The sequence below is a fragment of the Anarhichas minor genome, unplaced genomic scaffold (assembly GCF_050575085.1).
Source record: "Anarhichas minor isolate MPS153535 unplaced genomic scaffold, ASM5057508v1 ptg000012l, whole genome shotgun sequence".
NCBI classification, from domain to species: Eukaryota; Metazoa; Chordata; class Actinopteri; order Perciformes; family Anarhichadidae; genus Anarhichas; species Anarhichas minor.
This window is the reverse complement of record NW_027466458.1, coordinates 1411508-1439025: the sequence shown is the minus strand read 5'-3', so window position 1 is coordinate 1439025 and position 27518 is coordinate 1411508. Positions and strand designations below refer to the sequence as shown.

At 43.3% G+C, this 27518-nt stretch overlaps 1 protein-coding gene across 4 annotated transcripts; it reads left to right on the top strand.

The window, feature by feature from the left end:
- Positions 1-27518, top strand: atf7ip (activating transcription factor 7 interacting protein). 4 transcript variants are annotated; one of them, XM_076090121.1, is made up of 14 exons: positions 1-547; positions 18513-18565; positions 19419-19946; positions 20055-20484; positions 21556-21737; positions 21837-21974; positions 22088-22159; positions 22250-22320; positions 23903-23967; positions 24726-25376; positions 25711-25812; positions 25922-25999; positions 26238-26320; positions 26604-27518. In XM_076090121.1, the coding sequence occupies exons 3-14, from the start codon at positions 19425-19427 to the stop codon at positions 27060-27062; spliced, it is 2853 nt and encodes a 950-aa protein (XP_075946236.1). In that variant the 5' UTR covers positions 1-547; positions 18513-18565; positions 19419-19424; the 3' UTR covers positions 27063-27518. The 4 variants fall into 4 exon arrangements, with proteins under 4 accessions (XP_075946236.1, XP_075946239.1, XP_075946238.1 ...); XM_076090124.1 differs by having other exon boundaries at positions 2-547; positions 21559-21737; XM_076090123.1 differs by lacking the exon at positions 1-547 and adding an exon at positions 8814-10877.

Here is a 27518-nt window from a genome sequence, read left to right as displayed (position 1 = left end):
CTCCATGAGCTTCTTAGAACCCCACTGCAGTTACTCCAAGCAGAGGAGCTGCTGCTCTAAACACTCACTTGTGTCGGTCCTAGAGAGACCATCCATACAAACCGACCGGCCACGTCCATGCCTTCCTTAACCGGCTCCAGCTACCGACTTCAACACCGCCACGAGTAACGTTAGAGCGACTTTAAAAAAACAACCGACGGAAACGAACGTTAACACAACAACGGTTGGGCAACGCACCGAATCTGTCGACCAATCGTTCTGTGAGGATTTTTTTGTTGTGCGCGAAAAGAGGAGGAGTCTATCTGTAAGCGAAAGGGGAGAGCAGTCGGTCGAGTCCGCGAAGGCACAACTACTCAGTCGGTGTGGCACAACTCACTAGTTTTCCGGTGAATGCTTAAACCGGTGGACTTTTACCACATCAAGAGCGCAACGGGTTGTGGCGTGCAGAAGATTTGAACAGCGGCAGCAGCAGCAGGAGGAGGAGACGGTCTGCGGAAGCTCGAGACTGAAAATCGCGGGAACATTGCTTTGGCGACGCGAAGAGTCGGTGAGTCGTGGTATTGCAACTAGCATGCTAGCTAAGCAGCTTTCACTTGCCTTTCATATTTAAGGAGAATATATAATATGCTGATTGGAACTTGGGCTTATGAATATGAACATTTCGTCTTAAATGACAAATTTGTATCTGTTTTTGGTACATGGGGTGTATTTTACAATGAGCCCTACAGGTTGGGATTGTAGCGGGTGTTAGCGTAAGTTATATTAGCGTAAGTTGTGTTAGCGAGCGCTCGCTTAGATACTAGCTTCATGGATAAAAGGCTACATCAATGACATTTTAACAATGTTCTTTTCTTTTTACTTCAACGGTAAAATGTTCAGTTTTTTGTTTTTACTTAAGGGAGTTTCTATTTTGTGAAAGCAGTCTCGCGTGTTATGCACTCGCATTATTTGCTTTCATCACATTTTTAAATTCTGATTAACATCGTAATAAATATGACATTACGGGTTTTTTTTTCTAATTACATGGGTAATGTGTCTTCTTTTATTTTTTAAATGAACTGTCTTTAGCACGGCTACCATTAAGCGTGCCGCTAAGCCATGGTTGCTTGATTGAAGAACTCTTGTACACAAATACACTCAAGTATATGAACAAGAAGAAACATGTGACCCAGTATGAGACACCCTCACACCATTTATGTTGCCCATAGTCTGATACAAGCTATCAAACATTATTTTTGATTAAGTAACTTCCCTATTTAGCAACTATAAAATGTACATCTGCGTGTTTGATCCTCACTAAAGTCAACTGAAGTGACTATTGGTACTAAAACAGGCAGCACACTGCAGAGGGGACAGTTTGAAGGATGGGCAATAAGGAAGACATTTTGAAGAGAAGTTGTCTACCCCGGGATAATAAGTGGGTACTAGAAAAGAATAGTGTTTTAGCTTTGCCATCCTAATTGTTGTCCTTTGTAGAGCTTTAATGAAGAGTTTATGGCCTCTTTTAAAAAATCCTATAATTTGATATAGATATTAGAGAGTATTGCCAGATAAAATCAACACTAAATTGAGGTCTCAACAGCACATAATATACAAAATGGGCTAAAGTGAAGAGGAAACTTCTGCATTACCTAAAGGGTGCAGTTAAACCCTCCTCTTTGTCTAAAGTGGTACAGCCCAGTAATTTTCCATGCACCACACTGTCCTAGGATGTGGGTGTGGCTTAATGTCAGTGGCAGTTTTTCCTCATTGCCCAGTCACGTGGGCTTCTAAAAGAGACAAACATCTGCAACGTTTTTTCCATTTTGGTGAAGTAATGTACAGATAAGTGAGCAACTGATTATATGAACCATAAATCATCCACAGTTTGGGGAATTTTTCAGTCTGCAGACTGTTTAATCATATTCATGTTTTTTTTAAATGACCCAGTTTTGTCCTGAAAGTAAGCTTTTTTTCGGGTTTGCTTTTACCTTTTGGGAACATGGTATATCCCTGTCTCTGGTTTCCCCTCCCCCACCTCACCCAGTGGCAGTGCTCACATGGTGCACTTGTAATTCATTGTCTGTTTTCTTCAGCTGAAGAGGAAGCAGCCTTGAAAGGCTCCTCCTACATTTTTTTAAAGAAGCTTTCTTGTAGACGTTAGAAGGCTAAATATGATCACCATTTGTCTAAAACAACCGATGGAAATTTCCTATTAATTGCACAACTGCTGCAGAAATTTTGCAGGGCTAGCTACATTCAAATTGATACTACATTAGAATGGAGGAACATTTCAGGTTCTTTTTGGCTTTAGTTTAAAAATTAGTACTCCAAATGTCCTGCATGTGGAGAAAAAAGAGGACTTTATGTGCCTTGCAGTGGCACCTTTCTCAGTCCGGGTTTATTCAGGTCTGGGGCCAAATGAAAGTGAGTGATGTGCAGCTGCTGGCTCATGAGCCACCATAGGTCCACGGAAAAGCTACATATATTTGTCTCTGTATTATCGGTAATACATGTCAGTGAATTCAACCACACAAATAAGATGGATGTGAATGTTAACATTTGCTCACATTAGGCAGTATTAAAAAGGGGAGAGTAACACCTTTCATTTCAGCTGAGGTCTGTCACTGTTACATTAGATCGTTGGTAGATGTTAGAGAGCAATTGGTTATCTTGCCAGATGTTCCCTAACTTCTACTATTCAAAAATGTTCCCATGTCACATTTGAGAAATCGGCCAATTCATATTACTAGAGGAGAGCTAACATCTGTTAACATGCCACTGCAGGTATTGAGGGTTATTCTGTAATATTAATTATTCATGAATTCCAAAGTGTATATAAAATGCAACTTAAACACTTATTCAGCAGTATTCTTTCAAGATGATAATGTGTGAATGCAAGTAGACATTCAATGTAATGAATGTATAAACAGAAAGTCTTCCATCAGCAGGTAATTAAAATGTCAACACAGTCCAATTTTTTTGACGATATAGATTTGACCCAAATTTACATACAGAATTCATTTCGTTAGATTTGTTTTTCTGTACTGTAAAAATATCTGCAGTTTGTGTGTCTCCCATCTTAAAAAAAACTGGAGCCTTTCTGCTTAATTTCAATGACATTTTTACAGTTCAGGAGTGATAGAAGGTTCCAATCCTGCATTTTTTATTTTGTTGGTGGAAAAGACCATACCTAAAATTTCTCTTGTTGTTTTTACATTTTTCAAACCGTGCCAAGTCAATTAGAACCACTTTCAACCAGTTACAGCCGGTTTCTTTGCTTCAGGCTGTAAATGAGAGTGATAAGAAATATGATCTTGGTTCAGTCTCAAAATACCCCGGTGTTTCTTATTCATTTATATGTTGCCATGCTGATAATTAGAATGAATGGCTTGTTTAAAATGACTACTTTGATTTTCAATCATAAGCTATAATAAATTAGTCAGGAACTTGTGTTCCTATTTTAGAAAAGCCCTATTATAAAATGTCATCCATGTTTGTGATTTCTATAGAGTACAATGGTGCATACTATATACATGCAACACACTGACAATTCAATCATGTCATCATAATGTTTAAAAAGGATTTGCTTCAATAAAACCCCAATCAAAAATGTTACACTCATTTGCCATTTTGAAAGACGTCTATTTTATTAATTTTTTTAGCGTATTAAGGTTCATTGAGTGCTTCGTACAGCTGTAGACGGCTCACATACATGTTCAGGCTTGCACGTACATACACCTAGGCTGTGTCTCCTCCCACTCCCATTGCCTTGTGTATTGTGTGTCTGGCTGTCTGCTATCGCCGTGGGAGCCCACTGCCTGAATTTCGTAGCGCTAAACCAATCCCTTCTGCGCAAAATGGCCCCGGTTAGTCCCTTTCGAACATGCACCTTGCCATGTAAATGGAAACTTAACATGTGGCTCACATGTCTGAATCAGGGCCCAAGTCCTGGCAGCTATCTCATGTCTGAAACATGTCTCAATTGACATTTCATTGACGTATAGACCACAGCAGGGCAAGGTAAAACATTCAGAGAAAGAAACGCACATCTTCTTGTTTGCCTTTCCAAGAGCACGCTAGAAACTACTACTCGGTCATCATCAGCCATTCTTTAAATGGAATTTGTTTCCCTCTTGCAGTGTGAGGAAAAAGAAGGAAAAAAAACATCCACATACAACCACAGCATTAATCAGGAGACTCCCTCCTCGTCATTTCAGTTTCTACTACTGCAAACTGATTAAATGAATATCAGTCATTTTTATTACTGCATTTGAGCGAATACGAATTTAACAAGTTGGCATCTTGTCATTCTATGCATGTGTGCTGTTGGTCTTTATAAAATAAGTAGTTGATTTGTGTATATAATAGATGATGAAAATGTTCAGGATTCACTGTGAGAAGAGAAGGGGCGTGCTTCATGCTCACAATGGTGATTATGACTTCAACAAAATAAGATTTGAATTATGCCATTGATGCAGCCTTAGGTAAATACATTTTCATTTTAAAAGGAAAACAATCTAGCTAGGCACAAACCTTCTAGAAATAATCTAGGTCCCTGCTAACATGACTGAAAAACGCACATCACATGTCCATTCACAAACACTGGGCGTGAGCATGAAGCAGATTTGTCTACTCAACGGCTGATTGCCTAGTTAATGCCTCTGGACTCGCCACTTGCAAATCGCTCAAATAATAGCTTGCCTCCTGCACTGCTAGGCAGCAGTCGCATTGTAAAATGCAAAATGTAACTGCACAACAGCTGCTCACATAGACAACAAGGTCCGCAGCGCCTGTAGTTTGTTATACATGTTGAATTAACCCCTGGTAGCCGGATCAGGGAAGGACTCGTCGTTACAGATAAGACCCAATCAAGAAGCGAACATGGGTTTCTTCCCAGTTGTTTTCAACGGTCTCCATTTCTGCCCGTCCAGACAAAAAATCCAATCCCAATCACTAAGTAGTAGCCAGAGTAGTATTGATGCTCGGCGAAAACACAGCAAAAGTTATGCATTTTGAAACGTATTTGTGTGGATGTAGTGAGGTTGCTTAGCAAAGAGCAGTATACAAAACATTCAGGTCGAAGCCTCTCATTTTTAAGTGGCGCTAAGTGGCACTTTCACCAATTACAATGATGGGTTGGGTTTTTGTGCTCTCTGCAGTCATTTCGTTTTTGACCAAAGATTATTTGTGAGGGAAGAACTCAAAAAACGTTGAGAGAACCGATACTTCGTTAACAAGTCAATGCCAAAATTCTGCTAACGTGACGGTAATTACTTTTCTACAGTACCGCAGGTATCGTAGGTATCGTCAGGGCTCAAGACTCACGGTGTCCCATCGTCCTGGGGACAATATAGAAATGTGTTTGGGACACAGTGATCTCACTATTGACATGTTTAGGTCAAGTATATTTTCCCCGAGTAATGCTACATTGTGAACACCAAATCCACGTTGAAATCGGCAGTACGAGACCAGTTAACGTTACCTGTTGGCAGCCCATAGGCAGCACAGTCTTTCATGGAGCTAATGTTAACGGGAGGTGCTATTGATATACATTATGATACATTCTGTAAAAATGTGTATTGGCGATGATAAATTCCAACTTTTTCATTTTGTGTTCAATTCAAATTTTGTAAAATGTAGGTTTTTTTGCGGGAAACTTGAATAAATACAGTTGTTTGAAGTCAATGTTTTCACGGTAATATAAAGTAAATAATATAGAGGGAATCATGACCTGTTTAACAAAACATGCAAACGGTAATCACGGAATGTATTTTTGAAGTACATGGGATTGCTTTTCTTTTTTACCGTGGTATCAAATTGGTATCGAGAATCGTGGAATTTCACTGGCATTGGTATCGACCACTAAATTTCTGGTATGCTAACAACCCTACTCTAAAAACTACAATCTACATTCACAAGTGATTTATAGTTCCAACAACTCCAACAGAGGGGTATCGTCTCTATTTAAACAATATAGCTGATCACGTCAATGTAAATATTAGAAGTCGCATCTTCCGAGCTAATCATTCATATATGAATAATTGTTTATAGATTTACAGTCTTCAGTATTTGAATCAAGAAGAACCCAATACAACAGAACCGTGTATAAAGTATGTCTGCATTGTTTAGTCAAATTCTTTTTACTATATTGTTTGTGCAGTCTGAGTTTTGTTTTTTTGTCCCAAACACCAGCTGTACCGACAGTTCAGATATTAGCTGTAAGCTAGCTAGCAACGCACGGCCCTGTGTGTGTGTGTGTGTGTGTGTGTGTGTGTGTGTGTGTGTGTGTGTGTGTGTGTGTGTGTGTGTGTGTGTGTGTGTGTGTGTGTGTGTGTGTGTGTGTGTGTGTGTGTGTGTGTGTGTGTGTGTGTGTGTGTGTGTGTGTGAAGTTTGGATGTATGTATAGTAAATACTTTGCCATTGTGGTCTCTAAAATTTGCGTTGCTTTCCATCTGCAGTGTGCAGATTTCTATTCCTTTGTTGACTTGTGTTTGTGATGATGGTCTTGAGGCTTATGCAAAACAGCTGCCGGTATGGGCTCTTCCAGGCTACAGCACACTGCCTCCCGGATCAGGATGTAAATGTTGGTTTCTGAAAGAAACAGAAATGGTCGGACACAGCCCCCAGTAATCGGATAGGTGTGGGAGGAGTGGGTTTCCGAAGCTATTGTACCAACCAACGAGCCTTTCTAACAGACTGAAGCTGACTCATGAGTTACAATGTAATAAGCTTGATCTTGAGGCAGCAAGTGTCTTCATTGTCGGTCCCATAAAATAGTTGCTGTCTCTCCCTTAAAGTTACAACTCGGCTAGACCAGTAGAAAGATGCACTCTTTTAGCAAAGCAGAATAAACTGCTATTGAGGACAGGAGCACTCTGCTGTCTTCACTCATACTTCTCATGCTGGAGTGGAGGCTTTCAATGTGGTTCGCAGGTAGGAAGGAGCAGTTCCCTTCATTTCCTTGTAGGCTAGCACCAGAGGATTAAACTGGATGCGAGTTGCAACAGGGAGCCAGTGTTGCAAACAGAGAAGTGGAGTGGTGTGGGCAAACTTTGGGAGGTTGAAGTCAAGATGGGTGGCAGAAATCTGGACTTTCCGCAAGTGATAGCTTGGACCAGAACCAGCAGCGTAAGGAGGGAGTTGCAGACGTCCATTTGGGGTCGACCAACCGCGGAACCATCGGACATCGGTCTGACAACCGATAAGCCTCTAAGAGCAAGGGGCTATGTATCTGGGGATCTGGTGTAGCCAGCGGATATCCGGGCTAAGACTTTTCCGTGCGCTGCTCTATGTTAACAGTCCAATTAGCTATTTGAGATGCGTTGAGTTGAGACGACATATACCACCGGATTGTTTCAAAAGTAGCCAGTTTACAAGATAGTTTAAAATCAATACAAAGCAAAACCATTGTCATTCGTGATAGGGTCAAACACAGTTTATTGTCCAAGTTGGTGTCACCGATGGCGATGGAGAGGTCTCGGCAGGCAAGCAAACTGCAGAAGCCAGCTGCTATTTTGGAAATAGGAGGCGGGGGCCGGGAGAACACAGCAGCACGAAAGTGAGTCAGGATTTCAGATCAGACCATAGAGCCTGCAGTTGTGGCGGCCCTCCGCAGCAACAGCATTATGTCAATATGTAGTTTTAATGTATGTAAATTAGTGCTGGGCAAGTTAACGCGTTAACGCATTCATTAATTAACGCCGACAATTATTTTATCGCGCGTTAACGCATTTTAAAAATGTATTACATTTTTTTAAATTTTTTTTTATTGAAAGACAAGAGACAATACATATACATAACAACAAGATGATGACAAGAACAGTGGGATAAAAGCCAGCAAACATCCTATAGTCAGAAATTCACGGTAAACGCATTTAAACGGCACAGATAGGGAGCGAGTGAAGGACTTTGAAAGTTAGCGGAAACATTAACGTGAGACAACATCCGGTTTCTTCAGACGAACATCCGGTTTTCAGAATAAGATGCCAACAAAGTATGAATTATATTCACATTAAGTATAAAACATGCTAACTGCATCTCGTGAACCAAATGTTATTGCCCTTTTGTTCATATAGCAGTACTTTTAAAATAAAAGTGCGCAATACACTACTTTTGAATTCATTATTGAACTTTGCCATAACAATGCGATTAATCGCGATTAATCGCAAAAAATCCATGCGATTAATCGCGATTAAATATTTTAATCGTTGCCCAGCACTGATGTAAATATTTAACCGAGTAGTATTTCTGGTGCCGACTAGCAAGGGAAGCATCATTTAATCGACAAGTTTGACTAATCGCGCACATCCCTAGGAGGAACACAAGCTCCATTTTGTTCAGGCGGTGCCTCAGCATCAACTCCTAGAGAACTACAAGCAAGGCACTAATCCGAGAGAGTAACGTCATCTGTGATCGATTAACTAGCGGACTGGTAGTGGCAGAACGCTGTCGGGGAGTAGATGTAGACTCTGCTCAGCCTTGGGCCTTGGTGCCCCCCCCCCAGTGGTACTACGGTGGTGTGTGACTGCTGCACTCCACTCACTCGAATTAGCGAATGCTAACGGACGAATATCCGAATAGTCGATTATTCGGGTCCAGCCCTACTCTACACATTGCGCATATCAATGAATGAATGCACCCGCCTTACGTGCAAAAATGTACTTCAAATACATTTCAAAATCGCCAGCTAGCAACGTTGGCACGTGGCCGCATATGTGTGTGCGTTACTTTTTATTGATGGTTATTGGTCATAATTTGGGGAACTTCGACTGTCAGTCATAACAAATAATGGCCTATAGCATTGCTTTTACATTTCTGTTGCAAGCCACTTTTAAAATGTGTAGCTCTAGCCGATTATACGCTAACCTTACCTTGCAAAGCGAGTCGGGTGAAACGGCTGATGAGCTCGTGGAGCGGGGGTGCGTGAGCAGCCAGGCGACTAAATGTAAATAACCAGGAAAAATGGATACAACGCAGATATAGAGCTGCTGTGGTTGCTCTGCTGTTGAATGAGGAAGAAGGGGAAATTATATAGTGCGTTGTAATTAAAAACCACCCACATCAACCTTTGTCTGCCTTTGTCCATTCCTACCACATCTATTAGCATCAAAACAGGAAGTCGGTGGTAAAGTAGTAAAGCCCGGCTCTTGCTCAATTGGAATTGCTGACTGGGCCAAGTGTGACATTGACGAGCGCTGCGACTCTGCGCCTGACGCTGAAATGTTTTATGGGCGTCTGAAAGAAAACACACTAGAATGCAAGAGGAGAGCAAATACAGTGTTTTGAGCAAATTCCAATGTTTTGGATTAGTTTTGTCAGTGGAGTCTAAAATGATTGCCGACTTGAAGCTAACTAGTGATACAAATGTTAACGTAGCGGCCACAAGAAAGATCACAAATGTAACTGGAAGGTCACATTGAAGTTGTTTTTATGAATATTTAAAACTTCGTATTTGTTTCAATAACTAATGATTATTGTTTGTAATTATGTAGAACACAGTAATTCCACAATACACAGAGATGTAAGATAAGCCGGTAAAAATTAACATTGCAGGTTAAATACAAAATACAAGAACACAGTTTATCACTCCTCAAGAGCTCAAAACAGCAGGGAGACAAGCAGCAGCAGCAGTATTAAAAAAAAAAAAACTAAACAGAGTAACATGGTCCAGACAAAGTCAGCAGTGTTCGTGATTAAAGGGATTTGTTTCTGCTGTGGCTGCGTACACAGCAGCAGCAGCCATTTTGTGTTGTAGCATTCACCGCAAGCTATCTATCAAAGGGAAAAGAGTGGGGATGGGGAAAGTGGGGATTCTAACCACTTTGCTCAGTGACTGTTAGAACTAGACTTCACCAAGAGTGCTTTCCTGTTCCACATTGGCTAATTTAGTCCTAGACGTCTAAACACTATATTTGAATCGTTTGGGGAGCTTTGAGTTTGTCATTCACCTCTCTAGCTCCCTCCCTCGTTGGTGAGAACACCCTTCTGCTGCAATGGTTTAGTCCGTGCTTGGCTGTAAAACTCCAGACTGGAGCCGACTGCTGGTGTGGGGGAGGGGTATTGGCGCTCTGTGTAAAGGCTGTGGACTTCAGCTCTGACTGCGTGGTGCTAGCTATAGCTTATGGGATGTGATTTTACTTGTAGTTACTCCAAAGATTGTCTTTAGGTCTTCAGAGTTTTACCAGAAAAAGAGAGGGAGAAACTGCATGCATATATTTCAGTTCTGCAATTCACCAAAAGTATTTTTATTACTATGTCTTCAGGGAACCTGGGTTACTTTTATTTTGAACCTGGTGTTTTTTTTGTTTATTCTGTGGTAAGCCCATCAACATTTATTGGCTTTTTAGTGTAGCCATGACAGGAGCCTTCCTCAGCAGCGCTACAGAATAATCACCATGTGCTTTCTCGATTCACCTGGTTTGCCCACCCCCCCATCCTATTTTTTTCCCTCTTTTCCTTCTTCCCCAGCTCTTGCTAGTCTCCACTTATTGAAAAAAAAAAAAAAACGAAATCACACGTACAATGTTGAGGTCTAAAGAGCAGTGGTGTTGCATTTTTGCTGAACAGGTTAACCTTGTTTCATAAATACCTTTCCTTTAGTTGTAATCTTTTGGAATGTTTACATTCTGTCTATTTGTCATTTCTAAACCTAAAACACAGAGATGTCACAGAGTCTTAATAAGTATATGCAACTGATTTATTTAGCTTCTAGGATTAATTGGTGTCTTTTATTGGAATCAAAATTGTCACCGATATGTAGAAAATAGTATTTGAAACTAGTTTAACATTTGAAGGAAAGATGCCCCTCTTTGGATGGATTGGAAACGGGAAACAAATAAGCATACATGAAGGAATGGACTCTGGACTGGTTTCCTGCTTGTCGGATAGCAGCAAACGTAAGTTTCTCTGCAGGCCACGAGTGACATTAATATGAAGTGCATTGTGAGCTAATGAAATGGAAGCGATTCCACTTCACCAGGATATTCAAATGTATAATTCATATTTATTTTTTACCAGGCAGTTAACTTTGTTTGGTTGTGTGTGTGTGTGTGTGGCGATTGTTGATGATTATGCTACAGGTCCAGCCTGCATTGTTGACACTCAGCATATTTAGAATCACAGTTAAAATCCTGTAAACGTTCACGTTTCTCTCCGAATTCAAACTATTAGTATCTTTTTATGTATAGCCCTGAAAACTACGATATCATCACCGCATCTACTCATTCATTTAGGCTAACGGTTTTAAATGAATCGGTCATACTCATTGTGGGACTTCACATGCGAGTGCATCCATCCATCATCACCCTTTCTATACCTCTCACCCTGGAGACTGGAGCCTCTCCTGGGCATGCATCGGCTGAGAGGCCGTGTCCACCTGACTCGCGGGTGTCTCGACTGTGATCGTAAACTACATTTCCCAGAAAAAAAATGAACCATTTCTTGATTACACAATCACTGCTTGTAACCAGGAGGTTCAGGGTGTAATCAGTTAGCAAGGGGATATCAATGGAGACTGGTGTGACTGTTTTTTGAGTAACAGCCTGAACAGTTGATGTACAATAAGTCAGTGTTACAGAAATAATAATAAAAGGGATTTGATGCTCCAAATAGGTAATACAAACAGCAATTTAACAACACACACAGTAGGTGAATGTGATACTGTATGAGTTGCTTTAGCTCTTCGCAAGCAGTTGGAATAGAGCGAAGCCCAGATCGGTGTGAGAGCCTCTTAAACTGGCTACCTTGTGTAGAAAGGTGCGAAATTAGCTTTTGTTTCATTTATCTAAATATTCCACAGCTGAAATGTTGTGTGCCAGTGAGAGGTCTGCACACAGGAATGACTTTAAAATGGCGTGGTGCTGCTGTCGCAACAGGACAAGATGTTGTGCTAGATACAGCAGGCTCAGAGGGCTCTGTGTGGCTGCGCACAGCAGACCAGGTGGCCATTTTGAGTTTCAGTGAATCCAGATGCAGGCAGCGAGGTTGGGGGGAGGGGAAGACAGCGCGCAGTAATGTTGGAATGCAGACTGCTCTCACTGGCTGACATCTTTTTTTTTCCACTCAGTGTTTAGCCTCCATAGCAAATGTCTAAAATGGTATTGTTTACACTTATTTAGTTATTTTTTTACATCTTCTGTGACTGACGGTTGGAGACAGCAAAGTGTGAGCTTTACTGGCATATCGGTTGAAGCACCAACTGCAGCCCGGAGGAGAAAAAGCATTATTTCATTACCCTGTTATCTAGACCCAGGTTCATAAAACATTTAGCACTACAACTCAGAACTATGAGAGGTGACAAAGTGGGAACTTATCGGTTTAGCTCTTCAGCCATAGTTTAGGGTGTTGCATAACAGTGAAACTCTAAACCAGGATATAGAGGTGATCATAATGACTAAAGTCATTAAATCCCATTTGCTCTTTTAGAAATAAGTTTTTGTTCAGTTTCCCCTCAAGACTCATGAATGAGTATGGAGATTTCTGCAGATACTGTGTTTTTTTTATTTTTTTTGGAGGCGGGGTTTGTTATAGGACCTGCTGAAGCCTGTGTTCAGCATGCTGCTCGCAGCGCAGCGCTGGTGGCCATTTTGTGTTTCTGCAGTAGCAGAAAGGTGCCCGGTCGAAGAACACAGGTTTTGTTTGCTCTCACAGCAGGGCTTTTGATGTAGGACAGAAGGTTTCAAATGGCAGGTCATTGTAATGAATGAATCACACATTACTACTTCTGCTACTCCAACAGTGCATTTCCTCTGTTTTGAGTCTCAAAGACAAAACTGGAAATTACTTCAAAAAACTATTTTGTGAAGAAAAAAACAAGTGACAACCAACCAAGTCAATTTCTCCGTTTTCAGGTGGGTGTTCTTTGTTCCTCTTGAGTAAAGAAGCACCCCCGTGTTGGAATGGTTCAGTCCTCCCTGCTGTGGGAGAGGCCGGGCAGTTAGAGGCTGCTTACTGTGTCAAGCTGTGCTCTCATTTGTTAGCTGTGCGCAGCTATCTGTGTGGCTATAAAGCGACATTTGTTGCTTGTAAATGAAAAATGATTAACAACAACAACAAAAATACTACAGTAGATATTACTGAGATGATCTTTCAATCTCCGATGCGGTAGTTGTAGTCAACCATGAGAAGTAGTTTTATTCATGTTTCAGAGGAAACATACTTATTTGGCTTATATCGAGTTGTTTAAAGACATAACGCAAAACAATAAGCTAAAAAAAACAAAACAGCGGTAGTGATTCACTTTTTGGCGTCAAAATTGCGTGAAAATGTAACTCCTTGGCCTCATTTAGCAAATCTTCAACTGCACTTTGTTCGATTACTTGAATACTTGATCCTTTTTCCTCTCTTGTTTTTCAATGCCCCACCCCCACTCATCCCCCCACGTCAGAATGGTTCAGTCCATGTTTGGCTTGGAGAGGCTGAGAGCGAGGGGAAGAAGGAGTGAGTGTGAGAGAGAGAGAGAGAGAGAGAGAGTGTCTGTGTGTGTGGGATAGAGAGAGAGACGGGGGAGGGTGGGTGCAGCTGCCTCTGGGTTGAGTGTGCTGTGGGTGTGTAATTTAGCGCTGGCTGTGCGCGGCTAGCTAGGCCCTGACTTAAGTGCACGTTGTGCTGCATTGTCATGCAAAAGTGGCTTCAATTGTTTTGAATGTGCTTTACCGGTTATTGTTTGATGGCACATATACTGAGAGGTTTTTACTGTTTGGTATAGCATCGTTACCACAGATGTGTATATATATATGCTATGGGATCCTTAGCATTTCTAGGGTTTAAAACAAACGGAGTTCAACTAATAATAGAGTGTTTAACTATAATATAATGCTAACTGTCCAGTGTATCCCATCAAGGCCTGATAACCCAGCTTCTGTCAAACGCAGCATTTACTGATGTTTAGATTGCTCATTCGTTTTCTTTTCATCTCTGCTGTTTAACAGCAGAATCTCGGTAGCCTTTAGCATGATCTATAAGAGAGTGGATCTGTGAGATCACATTACATCCTGTGTAAGCTCTGGGTCATTGGAGGGATAGTATTTGGCTGAGGCGAACATGCTCGTACTACCTCGAGTGACCATGTCGTCATATGAATGCAGTTCAGACAAAATCTATCAAAGATTCAGAGGCAATATGCATTTCACTGAAACCGGCAAATTTATCGCTGTGTCAGGGTTTCCTATTTTTGTCTTTTGTTTGACTATTGTGAAAATAGCACCAGAAGCCATCTTAAACACAGTTTTATTGTTTAACCTGCTACACACTCAGAGTACTAAACTCCAGTAGTTTTTCTGTGTAACACTGTTGTCCTTGGCTTTCTTTTCTTTGCTTATGGTGTTATTTTAGAAAGGAGTGTTTCCCCCCCCCCCCCCCCCCCCCCCCCTGCCCTTTTGTCAGAATGGTTTAGTCTGGCCTGGCTGTAGATTTCCATACTGTGGACTAGTTTGTGCTAGAGTTGGGGGATGGGTGTTGCTAAGCAACAGTCTGTACTTCCCCTCTGTCTGCTGTGCGCTGCTAGCTAGTGTTGGTAATGACAATCACCACGCTGCACCTTCAAGTATTGTAGACACAAGATCTGATTTGTATTTGTAGTACCTGCAAATATACCATGCACTTGATTTAGTCATCAGGGGGAAAATATCTTCTTTTTATTTAATTATTGCAGACTGCTGTGTCAGGAGCTTTGACCTGACTTTCCCTTTTTTAAAGGGTTCAATGAATATCCATTATAGGCTCATATAGGCCTCACCCTTTCTAGTACATACCCCTGCAAGTAACAAGATGGTCTAGTCCAAAGTGAGCCCCTCCTCCTTTCTTTTATGTTCTCCTGCTGGCCTCAGCCTGCTGCCACAATCAACAAATACGTGGAAGGCCTCAATCCCACACATGCTGCTAAAGGTTGCTATGTCTTTGTTTTTAAAGCATGTTTCACATTTCTCTCTGTCATGTTAAATCTAACTCTGTGTTTGTCATTGCAGCTTCACACTCTGCTCGCGTTAGCTCTTGATACTTAGAGAGTGCTATGCTAGTTGAAGAAGGTCAAGTTTTTGGATTGTTGGTTGTTTGTTGTGTTGTTTTTTGACAGGAAACATGACTTGCCGACATTCTTCCGATGTCGTGGGGTGTTTGCTGTAAATTGTCACTAATATAGCTGACATCGGGAGAGACATGTTTGTCCCTACCACAGCGTGCGCGACACCAGGTCCATGCATTTGTTCCTGGTTGCGCGCACATCTTTGGCCTCAGTAACGGAAGTTGAGTCATGCGTGTGCTGTGACCAGTCACACAAGTGACTGTACATGTATATATTCATAGCACTGTCAACACATTTGTAGTCGTGTGATTTAGCGCTCACAATCGTTAAGGTGGCCATTCATTTTTTATTTACGCAGCAAGAGATCGCAATCGTTCAGATAGAAGTATATATTTTTTTTAATAGGGTCCCATGGTGGGTCATGTGAAGTTGTGTTTGTATCCTTGAAGTGTTCATGTTAGAGTCATAGTGCGTCTGCTAAAAATGGTGCTTGAATCATTACGTTTTTAGCCTAAAGCGGCCCTACTCGTGGCTCCTGTTGCTGACGCTTTAACGCGGTTAACCCGCATACAGTTTAGTGTGTTGAGGAATGGGTTCCACTGTCTTTAATGGAGCTGATTGACGCGTTTTTGAAAGGTGGAGTAGCCCGACCTCAGCGGGATACAATAAACAACGGTTTGGAAATGGATCGGTAGCCGCATGTCAGAAAAAAGTGCTTTCATGTGTACCAGTCTAGTTTGTCAACCAGGGACGTACTGAGCAATGACTGGCATCAGAGATAAAGGATTCCTCATTAAAAGACATGTATCAGAGTCTGGGTGCCGTTCTGGGGAGTCTAACATGTTTTGGCATGTTGCACATGCGTGTTCATGTTCGGTATCCCAGACTTTCCCATCTTCTTCTAAACAGCTTTGAATCACGTTTAGCAAGATGGCATACGGTTGAAATATGGTTCCGTCTTGGGATTTTTTTTCTTCTTTTGTCCTGAAGGAGAGGTTTGATGTTCCTGTTCACTGTTTGGAAGGAAAGCCAAGTTTGTTGTTTGCTTGGCGTCACAGAGGCTCAAGCTTTGAGGAGTGCTTATTTGGAGTTGGAGAGACTTGAATGCCGGGTTAACACTTTGTGACGTTTGACCAGCAGCTCGGTGGCCCGTCACCTGGTGTTGCAACAGTGAGTTGCAGTGGCAAAGTTCTGTTGAGAGGAAAGCAGCTGTCAAAACCCAGAGAGAGAGAGACGGTGGACATCTCTCCATGTCTGCTGTTGTTGGCGCCTCCAGCCTCACACAAAGGCAAATGTGAAAAAATCCCTTCTCATGTTTGGTACGCTAGTTATCAAAGACACAGCAACAAACTCAATCTAGTCTCATAACAATATCAAGATTTTGAAATGAATGTTTAAAAGGCGCTGGAGTTTGTGCAAGCCCTCTCTTGCTGTGCATTGAAATGGGAGTGTTGAATTGTTGACTCCAGTTCAGCGCAGTCCTTGCGTGTGATAAATTTGACCGGAGCTGCATAATTTTTAAAAAGAAAAGAAAAACCCGAGTCACCGTAGAAGTGCATTTAATGTTTTGTGTCAGGAAACAAGCGTGACTTGCTTTACACGGTATCATGTAGCGTAAATTCAGACCCATGCACCTTCAGTTTATCCTGGCTAACGATATGCTTCTGAGTTTATCAAGCTTTCCCGAGAGGTTAGTCTGAATCTATGTGTACCCATGCTGTTTAACTGAGCCAAGTAGGGTTTTCTCTTTCTTTTTTCTTTCTTTTTCTTCTTTAAAAAAAAAATAAAACTTACTTGGCAGCATTGCCACACCCGACATGTGAATACTCGTCGCACACGTGCAATGTTTGTTTTCTGCATTTCTCCGAATCCGGTTCAGCCGTGCACTCACTAAGGGAGAAGCCCTATTTCTAAATATGGGCTTAAAAAAGGAGTTCTTATACTTACCACAGTGCTTTTATGGTTAATGTACATATAATGTATAAACCCTAACAGGCTGTATATTAACACGGTCACGGCTGAGGATTAGCTATAGCATATATTATAGGAGTTGGACAAATGGAGAAATAAACATTTTAATAATGTTTTACTGTGGCTCATATAATGACTTCTATATATTCTGAAGCATCATGCTGAACAGAACAGTGATCTTCAGCAGCGTGGTGGTGCTGCAACCGAATATCTCTGATAGAGACTCTAGATCAGCTAGCTACCGAGAGCTCAGCCTGGCAGCAAAGAGCAGAGCTGACGGCCATTTTGAGTTGCTCACTGAATCCAGGCGCAGTGAATGAGGCCGTAGGGTGGGGGAGGGGGATCTCGTGCTCTGCGCAGTGTGCAATAACATTGGAATGTGAGGTACTGGTCACCGTGCTCGCAACTGTCACCGCTCTTTATCTTTTTATTTGTCATTTGTTTATTTCTTGTGCTGCATTGGAAGCAGTTCTTCCTCAGGAGTTTATTATCATTGCAGGCAGCATGGTTGCTGGTATGGAAGCAGAGTAGGAGTTGTCCGTGTATAGTTTAAGCTGTAGGCCCACAGTAAGTCGGGATCGGTGCCCTTAGTGAAGTGCACTTTTTCCCTGCACATGTGACAACCTGCCAAGTGGCAAAATGTACATAGCTAAATTCAAAAAAGGAGCCGTTCAGGTGGCTCTGTCAGCTGCAGTCTAGCAGGCCGGCAATGCAGCAACGGTGAAGCTAACCAGCCTCACAGTGGAGAAGTGAAGCAGCTCGTTGCTCCCAGCAGATCAGCTACTTGAATGATGGCTGGCTTTGCGTTCTGAAACCGACGGATTCGACTACATACAGTACCTACCATTTCAGTACGTCTGCGTTGTGTTTTGACATTAGGTGAATCGACAGACTGATTGATCTCAGGAATAAAGGAATCCCTTGTGGCCACACATTCTTGAGCCCATCCTCACTAAGACGCAGGTTGGGAACGTGTATGAAAGGCGCTTTCTTGCGGTTCTCCTTTCTGTCCGTTGTTCTGGCAAAATTCTCCCTGTTTTTAATTTTCTTCGTGTGATTGGTTACAGTGTCACGTCTAATTGGGTTCTCTTAGCCTGCAAATAATTCACGAGTCAGCTTTTGTGCATCGACTTTAGTATTAGAAAGTATCCTGTTCTTAAGATTTGTTGGCAAAGAAAAGTAAAACTGGAGTAACGTTCAGATGTCTCAACATTCTCAGGAATCACGTCACCGTCCGATATATATATATATATATATATATATATATATATATATTGCCACAGGACTCAGTTTCAGCCACAGTTTCAGTCCACAGGACTCAGTTTCAGCCACAGGACTTTCAGCCACAGGACTCAGTTTTTGCCACAGGACTCAGTTTCAGCTCAAGGGAAGGAGATAGACCACTTCATTCAGAGGAGCTACATTTAGGGTTACACTTCCACTCACATGCTCTGTGGATTTAATACAAAGTTGATGTCGTCCTCCTAGTTTGAAGCGGTAATATAGAGTTTGCTAAATTTCTCATCTCTTTCTCCCTCAGGTTGTCGAAGGATTCTGTGGTAAATCAATGAGCAAGATCCTCTCGGGTTGAAGGTGAGTTATCCGTAGATAATCTATGTAGTGTGTGCGTCGCATGTTATTTAATATCAGAGCACATTTCTTGTTTGCTGCTGAATGTAAAATGAGAATTTTACTGCAGCACACAGCTTTAATGCATTTCAAATTATTTTTGACTCCCATTGAAAGAAGTTTAAATCCTCACACACACGTATGCATGTCAAATTGAATACACATGAAGTGAATGCATGTGAAATTAGACAACTAGCCTAAACACTACAACGTGTGCCACAATCAGAGCTAAGTACGTAAAAAAATCCTCCAGGTTTTGCATAACCTCCCTACTGCTGCCAACACAGCCTTGACTGGCCCGTTCTGATTCGCTGAGGCCTGAACCAATAGGATCGCGGGGGGATGGGAGGAAGGTTTGGTTGCTGCTGTTAACTTCAATGTCCTTTCTGTTCTAGGGATCGGGGCTTTGGTAAACATGAAGTCAATAGTTTAATCAGGAAATTAAGGAAAGTGGAATTTGTCCGAGCAGTTGAGAGTTTTTCTGAGGGACATGAAAAAGCCTCCCTGGCTTACTGAGCTGCAGCTTGACTGATGTCCCTGTTGGACAGATACATCCATGTGTGATCAGGCAGTGAGGATCTGTCTGATTTTAGCTTGTCGAATTTTAGTGAAGAATCTGGCTGTCGGGGAACCGACCAGTTTGGTTTTGCAGATCTCTGTGAATGAAGAACCCTCTAGAAAAGAACAAACAGGAAAGCCACGGGGCTCCACAGTGACCTCTAGTGTTTGATCTGAAACCCTGCAGCCTTTCCTGTACCATGCAGTGCCCTTTGATAACTTTCCAGCCCTTTGATAACATCTGATCTCTCCTGCACAGGCAGCAATGGAAGTTGTTGTGACCGAGGAGAAGAAGAAGAAGATTTTCCGGGCCAGGAAAACCATGAAGATCAGCGACCGACAGCAACTGGAGTGTCTTCACAGCACTTTGTTGACAGCTGCTTCGGGTGTGTCCGACGCGTCGCCGCCACCGTCTCTAGTGAACGGCACGCACAGAGAGGACGGACCAAAAGCGGGGGACAAGGAGCAGAACAACGCCTCGGACTCAAACTCCGGGGATGCGTCTCCCGCCTCTCCGGCTCCTTTCCTGTCCCTCAATCTGTCCCCGTCCCCGGCCTCTTCGGAAAGTCCAAAAGCGAAGGAAGAAACTCCTCCCACGTCGCCATTCCACTCTCTGAACTTTGAACTGAAAAAGATGGAGGGCGACGAGGAGGAGGAGGAGGAGGTGAAGGAGAAGAAAGGCTCACCGGTGTCTTCATCAAAGGAGTCCGTTACACCAGCATCAACAGAATCCAAGGAAAACCAGGAAAAAGACTCTGAGGTGACCCCAAAGACGGAAAAGAAAGAGGTGAATGCCCAGACTTTCTTAGGAAATAGCTCGTCACACCAGACTTTATCCTGAGTTAATGTTGAAGTGTAGATTAATTAATCAATGGTTCATTATGTTCTTCCCCAGGAGGACCAGACTACAACAGAGGACCCAGATGTGGATTTGTCCAAGAATTCTGTCAAAGGTTCGGCTCCATGTTCGCCCGTCCCCGCTCCGGTGTCTGGCTGCACAGAACCAATGGATACTGATAGTGGCACTACGAAGGCCAAGGACCCCGCGGCCTCCACAGTCAAAATAAAAGATCGGAAGCCCTTTTGCCTCAAATCTACCACTTCCGATTCCTCTGTTCCTTCTCCTTTCTCGTCTCATCCAGCGTCCTCTTCTAAGGATGCGAAACAAGACAAGGGAATCAAAGAGGACATAAAAGAAGAGGGTGTGAAGAAAGGATCAATCAGTGAGGAAAAGATGGAGGTGGACTCAACCAAAAATAAAAAGACTTTAGTTGGACAAACAAAAAAGACATCTCGGCCATCTTCCACTCCACCATCTAATACAGGTATGAGAGAGTGAAAACCAAAGCAGAGATATTAGATGCGTCATTCAATATTATATTAAAGCAGAGCTTTAGGTTTCTGTTCTCTAGTTGAGCCAACGTAGACCGTAAATGGGAGGCTATGGGATTTTATTACAGAGACTCTGCTTGTAATTATAGGGTGTATTACATGTTAATGAGATGTCATTTAAATTCGTACTCAAACAATGTCTCTTTGTTAGAGCCTCCCTGCTTTGACCTTTTAAACTCCACGCCCACACTCTGTCAAAAAAGGCTGTCTGTCATAGATTTGTAGTCTTCAGTGATGTCACACAGACTTGTGACTTACTTCCTGTGACTTGTAATATCGAGCCTCGCTTTAAGATTCTACAGCGGCAGCAGATCGAATGGTAGAGGTATTACAAACACCTTCATGTTCTATTTAACAGCACGTATTGCGCAGTGTAAGAAGATAAGGACGGCAGAGGTGCTGGCACTTTGCAGCCAGAAACGGTACCTTGGTTTTATGTTAAATACAGGCCAGACCACACCCGGGGCACCAGAACTTCTAAGGCTGAATCAGTTTCAATTCCGTTTTAACATAAAATGTATGCATTTCATGTGTGTAATATTCATAAATTATAATATTCTGAGGGCAGGTTGTTGGGGACTTTCTTCATTTGAGAAAGTACTTTTAATTACATACTTAAAATATTAACATATTTAACATGACTTGTTCTCTTTGCTGTGACGCAAAGAATCACCAAAAACAGATTTTGTTCATAGTCAAATTTATTTCGCGTGACCGTAGTTTCCGATAGAGGCCCGGTTTTTCATTGCTTCCACATCCAATGATTCAGTTTAAACAGAATTGGACTTGGATCTCCAAAGATTGTCAAGTAATATAGTGAGACATGTTGTAAAACACAAGGAATCCTTGACATCTCTTAGTGTTGTTTATGAAATCTGTTTTGCATGTTGTGTTCTTATCCTGCTTCAGCAGAGAGTGACGCAGACCGAGCCTCCACAGAACAGTGCCAGCGAGCATTTTATGCATACAAGGTACTAGTCTGAATTTGTCTTTTGTTTCCCAAGTAGTGCAGGAGGAGAAGGGCTCCACGTCGGGACTGAAGCGCACTTTATCAGAGGGTTTCGAAAAAGACGGACAAACCATAAAAAGAGAGGGGAAGAGGCCCAAGGTGGAGCGCCAGGAGCTGGAGGCGCAACTGGAATTTAAATTTACCGCCAAAGCCGGCGATCCCCACAAACTTGAAAAGGTTCGTACATGCATCTATGCTAAAGTCTGCGCTAACTCAACTCTGCTTTGATGCCAATGGGTCTTTCATGACTTTAACCTTTTTTACGTTCCTTCTCAGATTGTGCAACAGATGGTTGATGAACGGCTGAGGGCCCTGGAGCTGACCAATTTTGACAAACATTTCCAAGAGCTGAAGGACAGAGTAGACAAGCTTGAGGGTACCAATAAACGGCAAAACGCCATCCTCACACTCCAAGTAAGTAGACGGTCCCACTCACAGATGTTCTCTTTGTTCCTGATTAGTACTATGTAGGTACGGAGCCGCTAGAATTCACTTCTTTCTCTTTCTCTCTCCGCCCGTTTGTTTAGGCCAGGATAAACCGCCTAACAAAGAAGTTTGGAGAGGCCAATCAGGCGTCAGAGTACAAAAGGCAACAGGAGGTAAGAGATGTTTTTCATTTTGTTGCACGCTAAAATCCTTTGCACCTGGTATGGAGGCGATTGTGTCTGAAGCTGTCTGGATTTCCGCAGTCCCTTGCCGCCGCCGCTACTGCTGCCACCGCTGCTGCCGCCAAGCCCCCAAACAGCCCTCAAGTTCAACGGTAAGTGTGTCCGTGCACAGAGCTATTTCTCCTCCAAGTCTTTGTCAGCCATACTACATATGTGTTAACTTATGAATTTAGAAATGAGGTTCTCTTATTGGAAGTGATTTTTTTATTTTTAAATCTCAGTGCCAGCTCATAACCATTTCATCCCTCTGACGAAATATTTAGATGAATCAAAATTCCCAGCATAGATGTGTTGAAACATGTTATCTTTGAATCATACAGCAGTCTGTCCACTTTGGTATTTTGTGTGAATATAATTTGGCCTTTGTATGAACGTGACAATACCGGACTGAAGCCCGTACTCCACACGGAGCCGTTCACAGCGAGAGTAGTTGACATTGTCCCAGGCTGCTATCTGTAGTCCCCAGAGACTGAATTCACAATAAAGAATCCCTACATCCTCCAAATCCATACCGTTTTGGGAACCCAAGATTCCAAGTCCCCTGTTCGGGTTGTCGGGATCAACTTTTAAAAAAACAAAAAAAACTCTTTGCCTTCCAAATAGTTCTTAAGACTGGTTTGGAATAAACAAACAAACACACACACGCGCGTCAGTCTGTGTTTCGCACCTGCAAAGTAACCCCCTGCGCGGGTCCAGGTCCTGAGTCTTGTGACGTTCTACAATGTGAAGCCGTTTCCTCAGGCAGTGCAGAGTGAGGTTAAAACTGCACCTCTCCTCCCAACAGCGTGCTCCGTCGGCAGACGGTAGCGCCGCAGCCGGAGGCGCACAGAGAGCGAGTGGCGCCCTCTGTCGGTAAGACTCCCGCACTGTCTGTCAAGAAGAAGGAGGAGGAGGAGGAGGAGGAAGAGGACAAAAATATGTCGCGTCACATTGCCATGGCGAAAAAGCTGGCCGAATATAACGAAGGCAAATGCCGGGTGGACGTTAAACTGCGCCCAATCACAGCCGACTTGGAGAAAGGGCTGTACCACAACTGCAAGAGGAGCTCAGGGAATCCCAGACCCGACCGCTACGCGTCGTATTTATTCCGCTACCTAGTCCCATACGACGTCTACTGCGACTGGGTGGCGAAGGTCAATTATGTGGGATTAATGGGCAAGGAGGCTCTGCCCGCCAACCTGAGGAGGACAATGAGGATGTACATAGAGCGCAGGTTCCCTGTGATGTCCTGTGACGGCTGGAGAGAGATCCGCGACGTCATCAACGAAATACTGCGAGTGAAGAGAAGGCCGGAATTCTTTTGCGAATATGCCAGCAGAAATTCTGCGTTGTTATGAGGAACAGAAGCACACTGGGACAATTGTCATTGGGCATCATTGAAATGATCATTGCATTGAGATTTTTCGTTAGCGTTTATCCAAATTTATTTCAAATTGAAAAAGGCATATTCCTCGGCATCGCACTTGAAAACTGTACTTGCGGTCCATACTGATGAATGCTTTAATGAAAAGTTGCATATTTAGTTCAATTATTAGTTGGAATCTCCCCAGAAGTTGTTCAAATATGACGTCTATGATGTACCAAATTGAATAAAATGAAATCCTCGTACCACATTCTCTCGTCTTCCTTAAATGGATGAAAACAGCTCTAAGCATAAGCAATCTTTCTGAACAGGCCAGTCCGTACTTCCATGGAGATAAAGCAGATTGCAGCAAGCGTTTCTTCGTCCAGCACACTTGGTAAGTAGCAGGATTTCCTTTATGCTGGATGTTGTGTTTGTATTTTCCTTTTATGATTGGATTAACCGGAGCCACAATGGTTAGCAGTGTCGCCTCCCAAAAATGTTTTCACTCAAAAACAATTAGAATCGTGGCTCTGATTCTTCTCGCGTGGACTTTGCATGTTCTCCATGTGGTTCAGTCTGGATGCGGTAGTTTCCTTCCACAGTGCAAAGAATGTTTCAAAAGACCAAAACCAACAATGACTTGATCCTACGAGCAAGTATTTCCTGTGTAGCCGACCCCGGAGGGGCCTTAGTTCGACATAAGCGTTGCTGCTACTACCGTAAATACTCTCTGGCATACAGAATCAGCCTCCATCACTGTTTACTCTTGTTTGAGTAATGGTTTCAAAAAGTTTACGTTTTCAGTTGGCATGAGTGGCGTGGAGCTGAGGGTCCAGAAAGTATTTAGCAAATAGACTAAAGCATTGTTGGTTTTGGTGTGGGACGTATTTACACCGAGAGACAAAAACTGCCAGTCGGATCCTTTAAGTGTCCTTGGGGCATGAGTGTGTGATTGAATGTATCTGCTTTATAGTGCTGCAATAGCTGTTTGCATGCTAGCAGTACCACAATGCAAGGATACGATGGCGAGTAATCTGCTCCTGGTTTTTGCACTTTAAGTAGTTGACTTTAAGTGATCAGGAGCAGATGAGTAAAGGAGCACAAAATCTCTGTCACATCCTGAAACATTTCTCCTTTTTTTTTCCCACTCAGCAAATCCAGGCCTGTCAGCTCCGGTCTCAGGTCTGTCCCATACGCCCACCTCCACCGCCATGGTGTCACATGCCCCCATCCTCCAGCTGATCACCACCACGTCTAACGCCGGCTCCAACTTGGCCACCGGCATCACCACTCAGAGCTCCACGGGCACGCTGCTGCTGAAGGCGACCGGCGGGGGCAGCTTGATGGCGGGGGGCCAGCCGCTCCTCATCCAGCTGCCGCTATCGATGACCAATGGCCAGGCAGGAACTCTGGTCAACATCCCCGTCTCCTCGCTGTCCGCGGCCGGCTCGCTCGGCAAGGCCAAAACCACTACTTCCACCGCCACGTTTATACTCAAGCCTGCCCCCGCCATTACCACCTCGCCGCACTCGGCGCCGGTCGTCGCCACCGTCCAGGCGCTCCAGGCCGGCCAGATGTCCCCCGCCCAGATCTCTCTCGCCCGTGCTGTGTACCAGGGCGGAGCTGGGGGGATAACTACACCCAACGCGGGGGTATCCGTGACCACGGCCAGGATGCCGGCTCAGTCCGTGTCTGTAGCGGGAGCTCTGTCCTCAGCCTCTTCGCCTGCAACCTCTGGACCTGCAGCAACAGGCTCCACCGCTCCAGGACCGCCACAGGGGACGTCTCTGACATCAAAGACAGGTGCGGTGGTACTTTGATTACCAAGGCTGTTTTCTTTCGTGGTATTTAAAAAAACACTTGTAGTTCATTCGGGGAGTCCCAGAAATGTCAGAATGGGATGTAAAGACTCTTGGCTTTCCTTGTTATGTAAGACACTTATGTGTTTTATTTTTGTTTAAACAGCAGTTGGCCTTTCTGTGCCGTATGTGCGTCATGTCACCGGTAACTTGTGTTGCCTGATCCATCTCTTGTCTTTGTTCTGCCAAAAGAATAGTCAAAAGTTACTGTTTTTTTTCTTTCTTTTTATCTCTAAATTATCTCAACATTTATCCTTTTTTTTCTCTCTTTTTCTCAGACAATCAAGCTACAGGATCCAATCCATCCAAAGCAGCTGCTCCAGGGGGACGACTCAAAGGCTCCGTCATCGATCTCACTGAGGACGATGATGACGTACAAGGTAAGGGTGATGGACACCTCTTACAATAAAACGTACAATAAATTAGTTTTTTATTTCACACACGGTCATGCAAAGTAGTCTGATTATGTTCTACTTCCATGTTCTCCAGTGACGGGAGTGAAGAGCGCCACTGTCACGGCTCCCTCACCCACCCAGCGACCGACCCCAGTCATCAGCATTCCCAACAGTAAGACCACATCATACCGAGGGCATGGTTACATGCAATACATGTGATATTGTGACAAATGCATAAACCAGCGCTCTACACTTCTTTCTGGCTATTGGGCACTATTGTGATCAAACTGTTAAGTAGTTCTACATTTAAAAAAATTAAAAACACATAATTAAAGTGATAACATGTGTATTTCAGATGTAAAACACAGAGTGTATGTGTGTGTAATTCTTTTCATGTGCTCTGCCCTCAGGTGTGGCACCCAGGTCGTCCCCGCAAAGCAATCAGAGCGCATCCAGCAATCCTCAGTTGACGGTCCACCACCGCCCCACACAGGTGAGGGTTTAGAACTGCATTTTACAAATGGGATTATCTGCTATGTTTTGGGTGATTGTTATTTGCATATGATTGATTTTTTAAAATATATTTTTTACTTTAAAAGCTTCAATTCAAAGCTGTTTGGAATTTGTTTATCTCAGCGTATGACCCGTCCCAGACCCTTTTGTCAATATAAATGATCTCTGGGCTTTTTATGTTTAGTAATCATAATTATATTTAGCCAATTTTGCTCGAGGAACAGCTCATGACAACAGTTTTTGTCTTTCGTTTTTTTTTTTAGGATTCTCAGATGAAACCCCGCCCCATAACCACTAGTACGCCGACCCGGAGCTCCAGCGTGGTGCTGCCCCCCCTCCCCGCTGCACCCGCACCATCGCGACTCCCCCCCGAGGCCGAGCGGTCCTCGCCTCCTCAGCAGCCTCAGCTGAAGCTGGTGCCGAGTCAGACGGGCATAGTGCTGTCCTGGTGCGTCACAGAGACCGACCGCACCTGTGCGGCCGTAGAAAGCTATCACCTCTATGCCTTCCATCAAGACAACTCGAACAGCAGCGCGGCGCAGCAGCACTGGAAGAAGATCGGGGAGGTGAACGCCCTTCCTCTGCCCATGGCCTGTACGCTGACCCAGTTCCAGTCCGGATCCACGTATCATTTCGCCGTTCGAGCCAAAGACATCCACGGGCGCTTTGGCTCCTTCTGCGAACCTCAGTGCACAAATGTCATCAATTCCAGCTCCAGCTGAACAGCTAAGGAGCGGCCAACCAATTGTTTTGCATTTGAAAGTTTGTGACCTTTACTTTTTTGTGTTAGAAACTCGAGTATTGTGCATTGAACTCCTACAGTATCTGTAAATATCTTTCTGCATAACAACTGGACTTCTGAATGGGTTGGAAAATCGAAGAGCGGCAAACGGTTGGTTCTGTCTGGTTAATGTTCGTGTTGTATTTTTTGTGACTCAAGCTGTTGTATATAATTGGATTACTTTGCCCCTCAACCAAGTCAGATATTTATGTGGTCGTCTCATGTTACTCTGACCCGGATGTCTTTGGCTTTACTTCAGAACAGGGGAGAGGATCATCGGTGTAAACTCAGAATTACACAGAAACGTATAAATATGTGGTAGAAACTGAATGATAACTTTTGTAAGTTTTGTCTGGCAACCAGACTTTGTCAAACACAATAAAAAGGTTCTTTTAGA

What these genes read in the sequence shown, in the direction of transcription:
- atf7ip (XM_076090121.1), top strand. Translation starts at nt 19,425, where the DNA reads ATGGAAGTTGTTGTGACCGAGGAGAAGAAGAAGAAGATTTTCCGGGCC. An exon ending in CACTCCACCATCTAATACAG is followed by an intron (nt 20,485 to 21,555) that starts GTATGAGAGAGT and finishes TTGTTTCCCAAG; the next exon opens with TAGTGCAGGAGGAGAAGGGC. An exon ending in ATCCCCACAAACTTGAAAAG is followed by an intron (nt 21,738 to 21,836) that starts GTTCGTACATGC and finishes GTTCCTTCTCAG; the next exon opens with ATTGTGCAACAGATGGTTGA.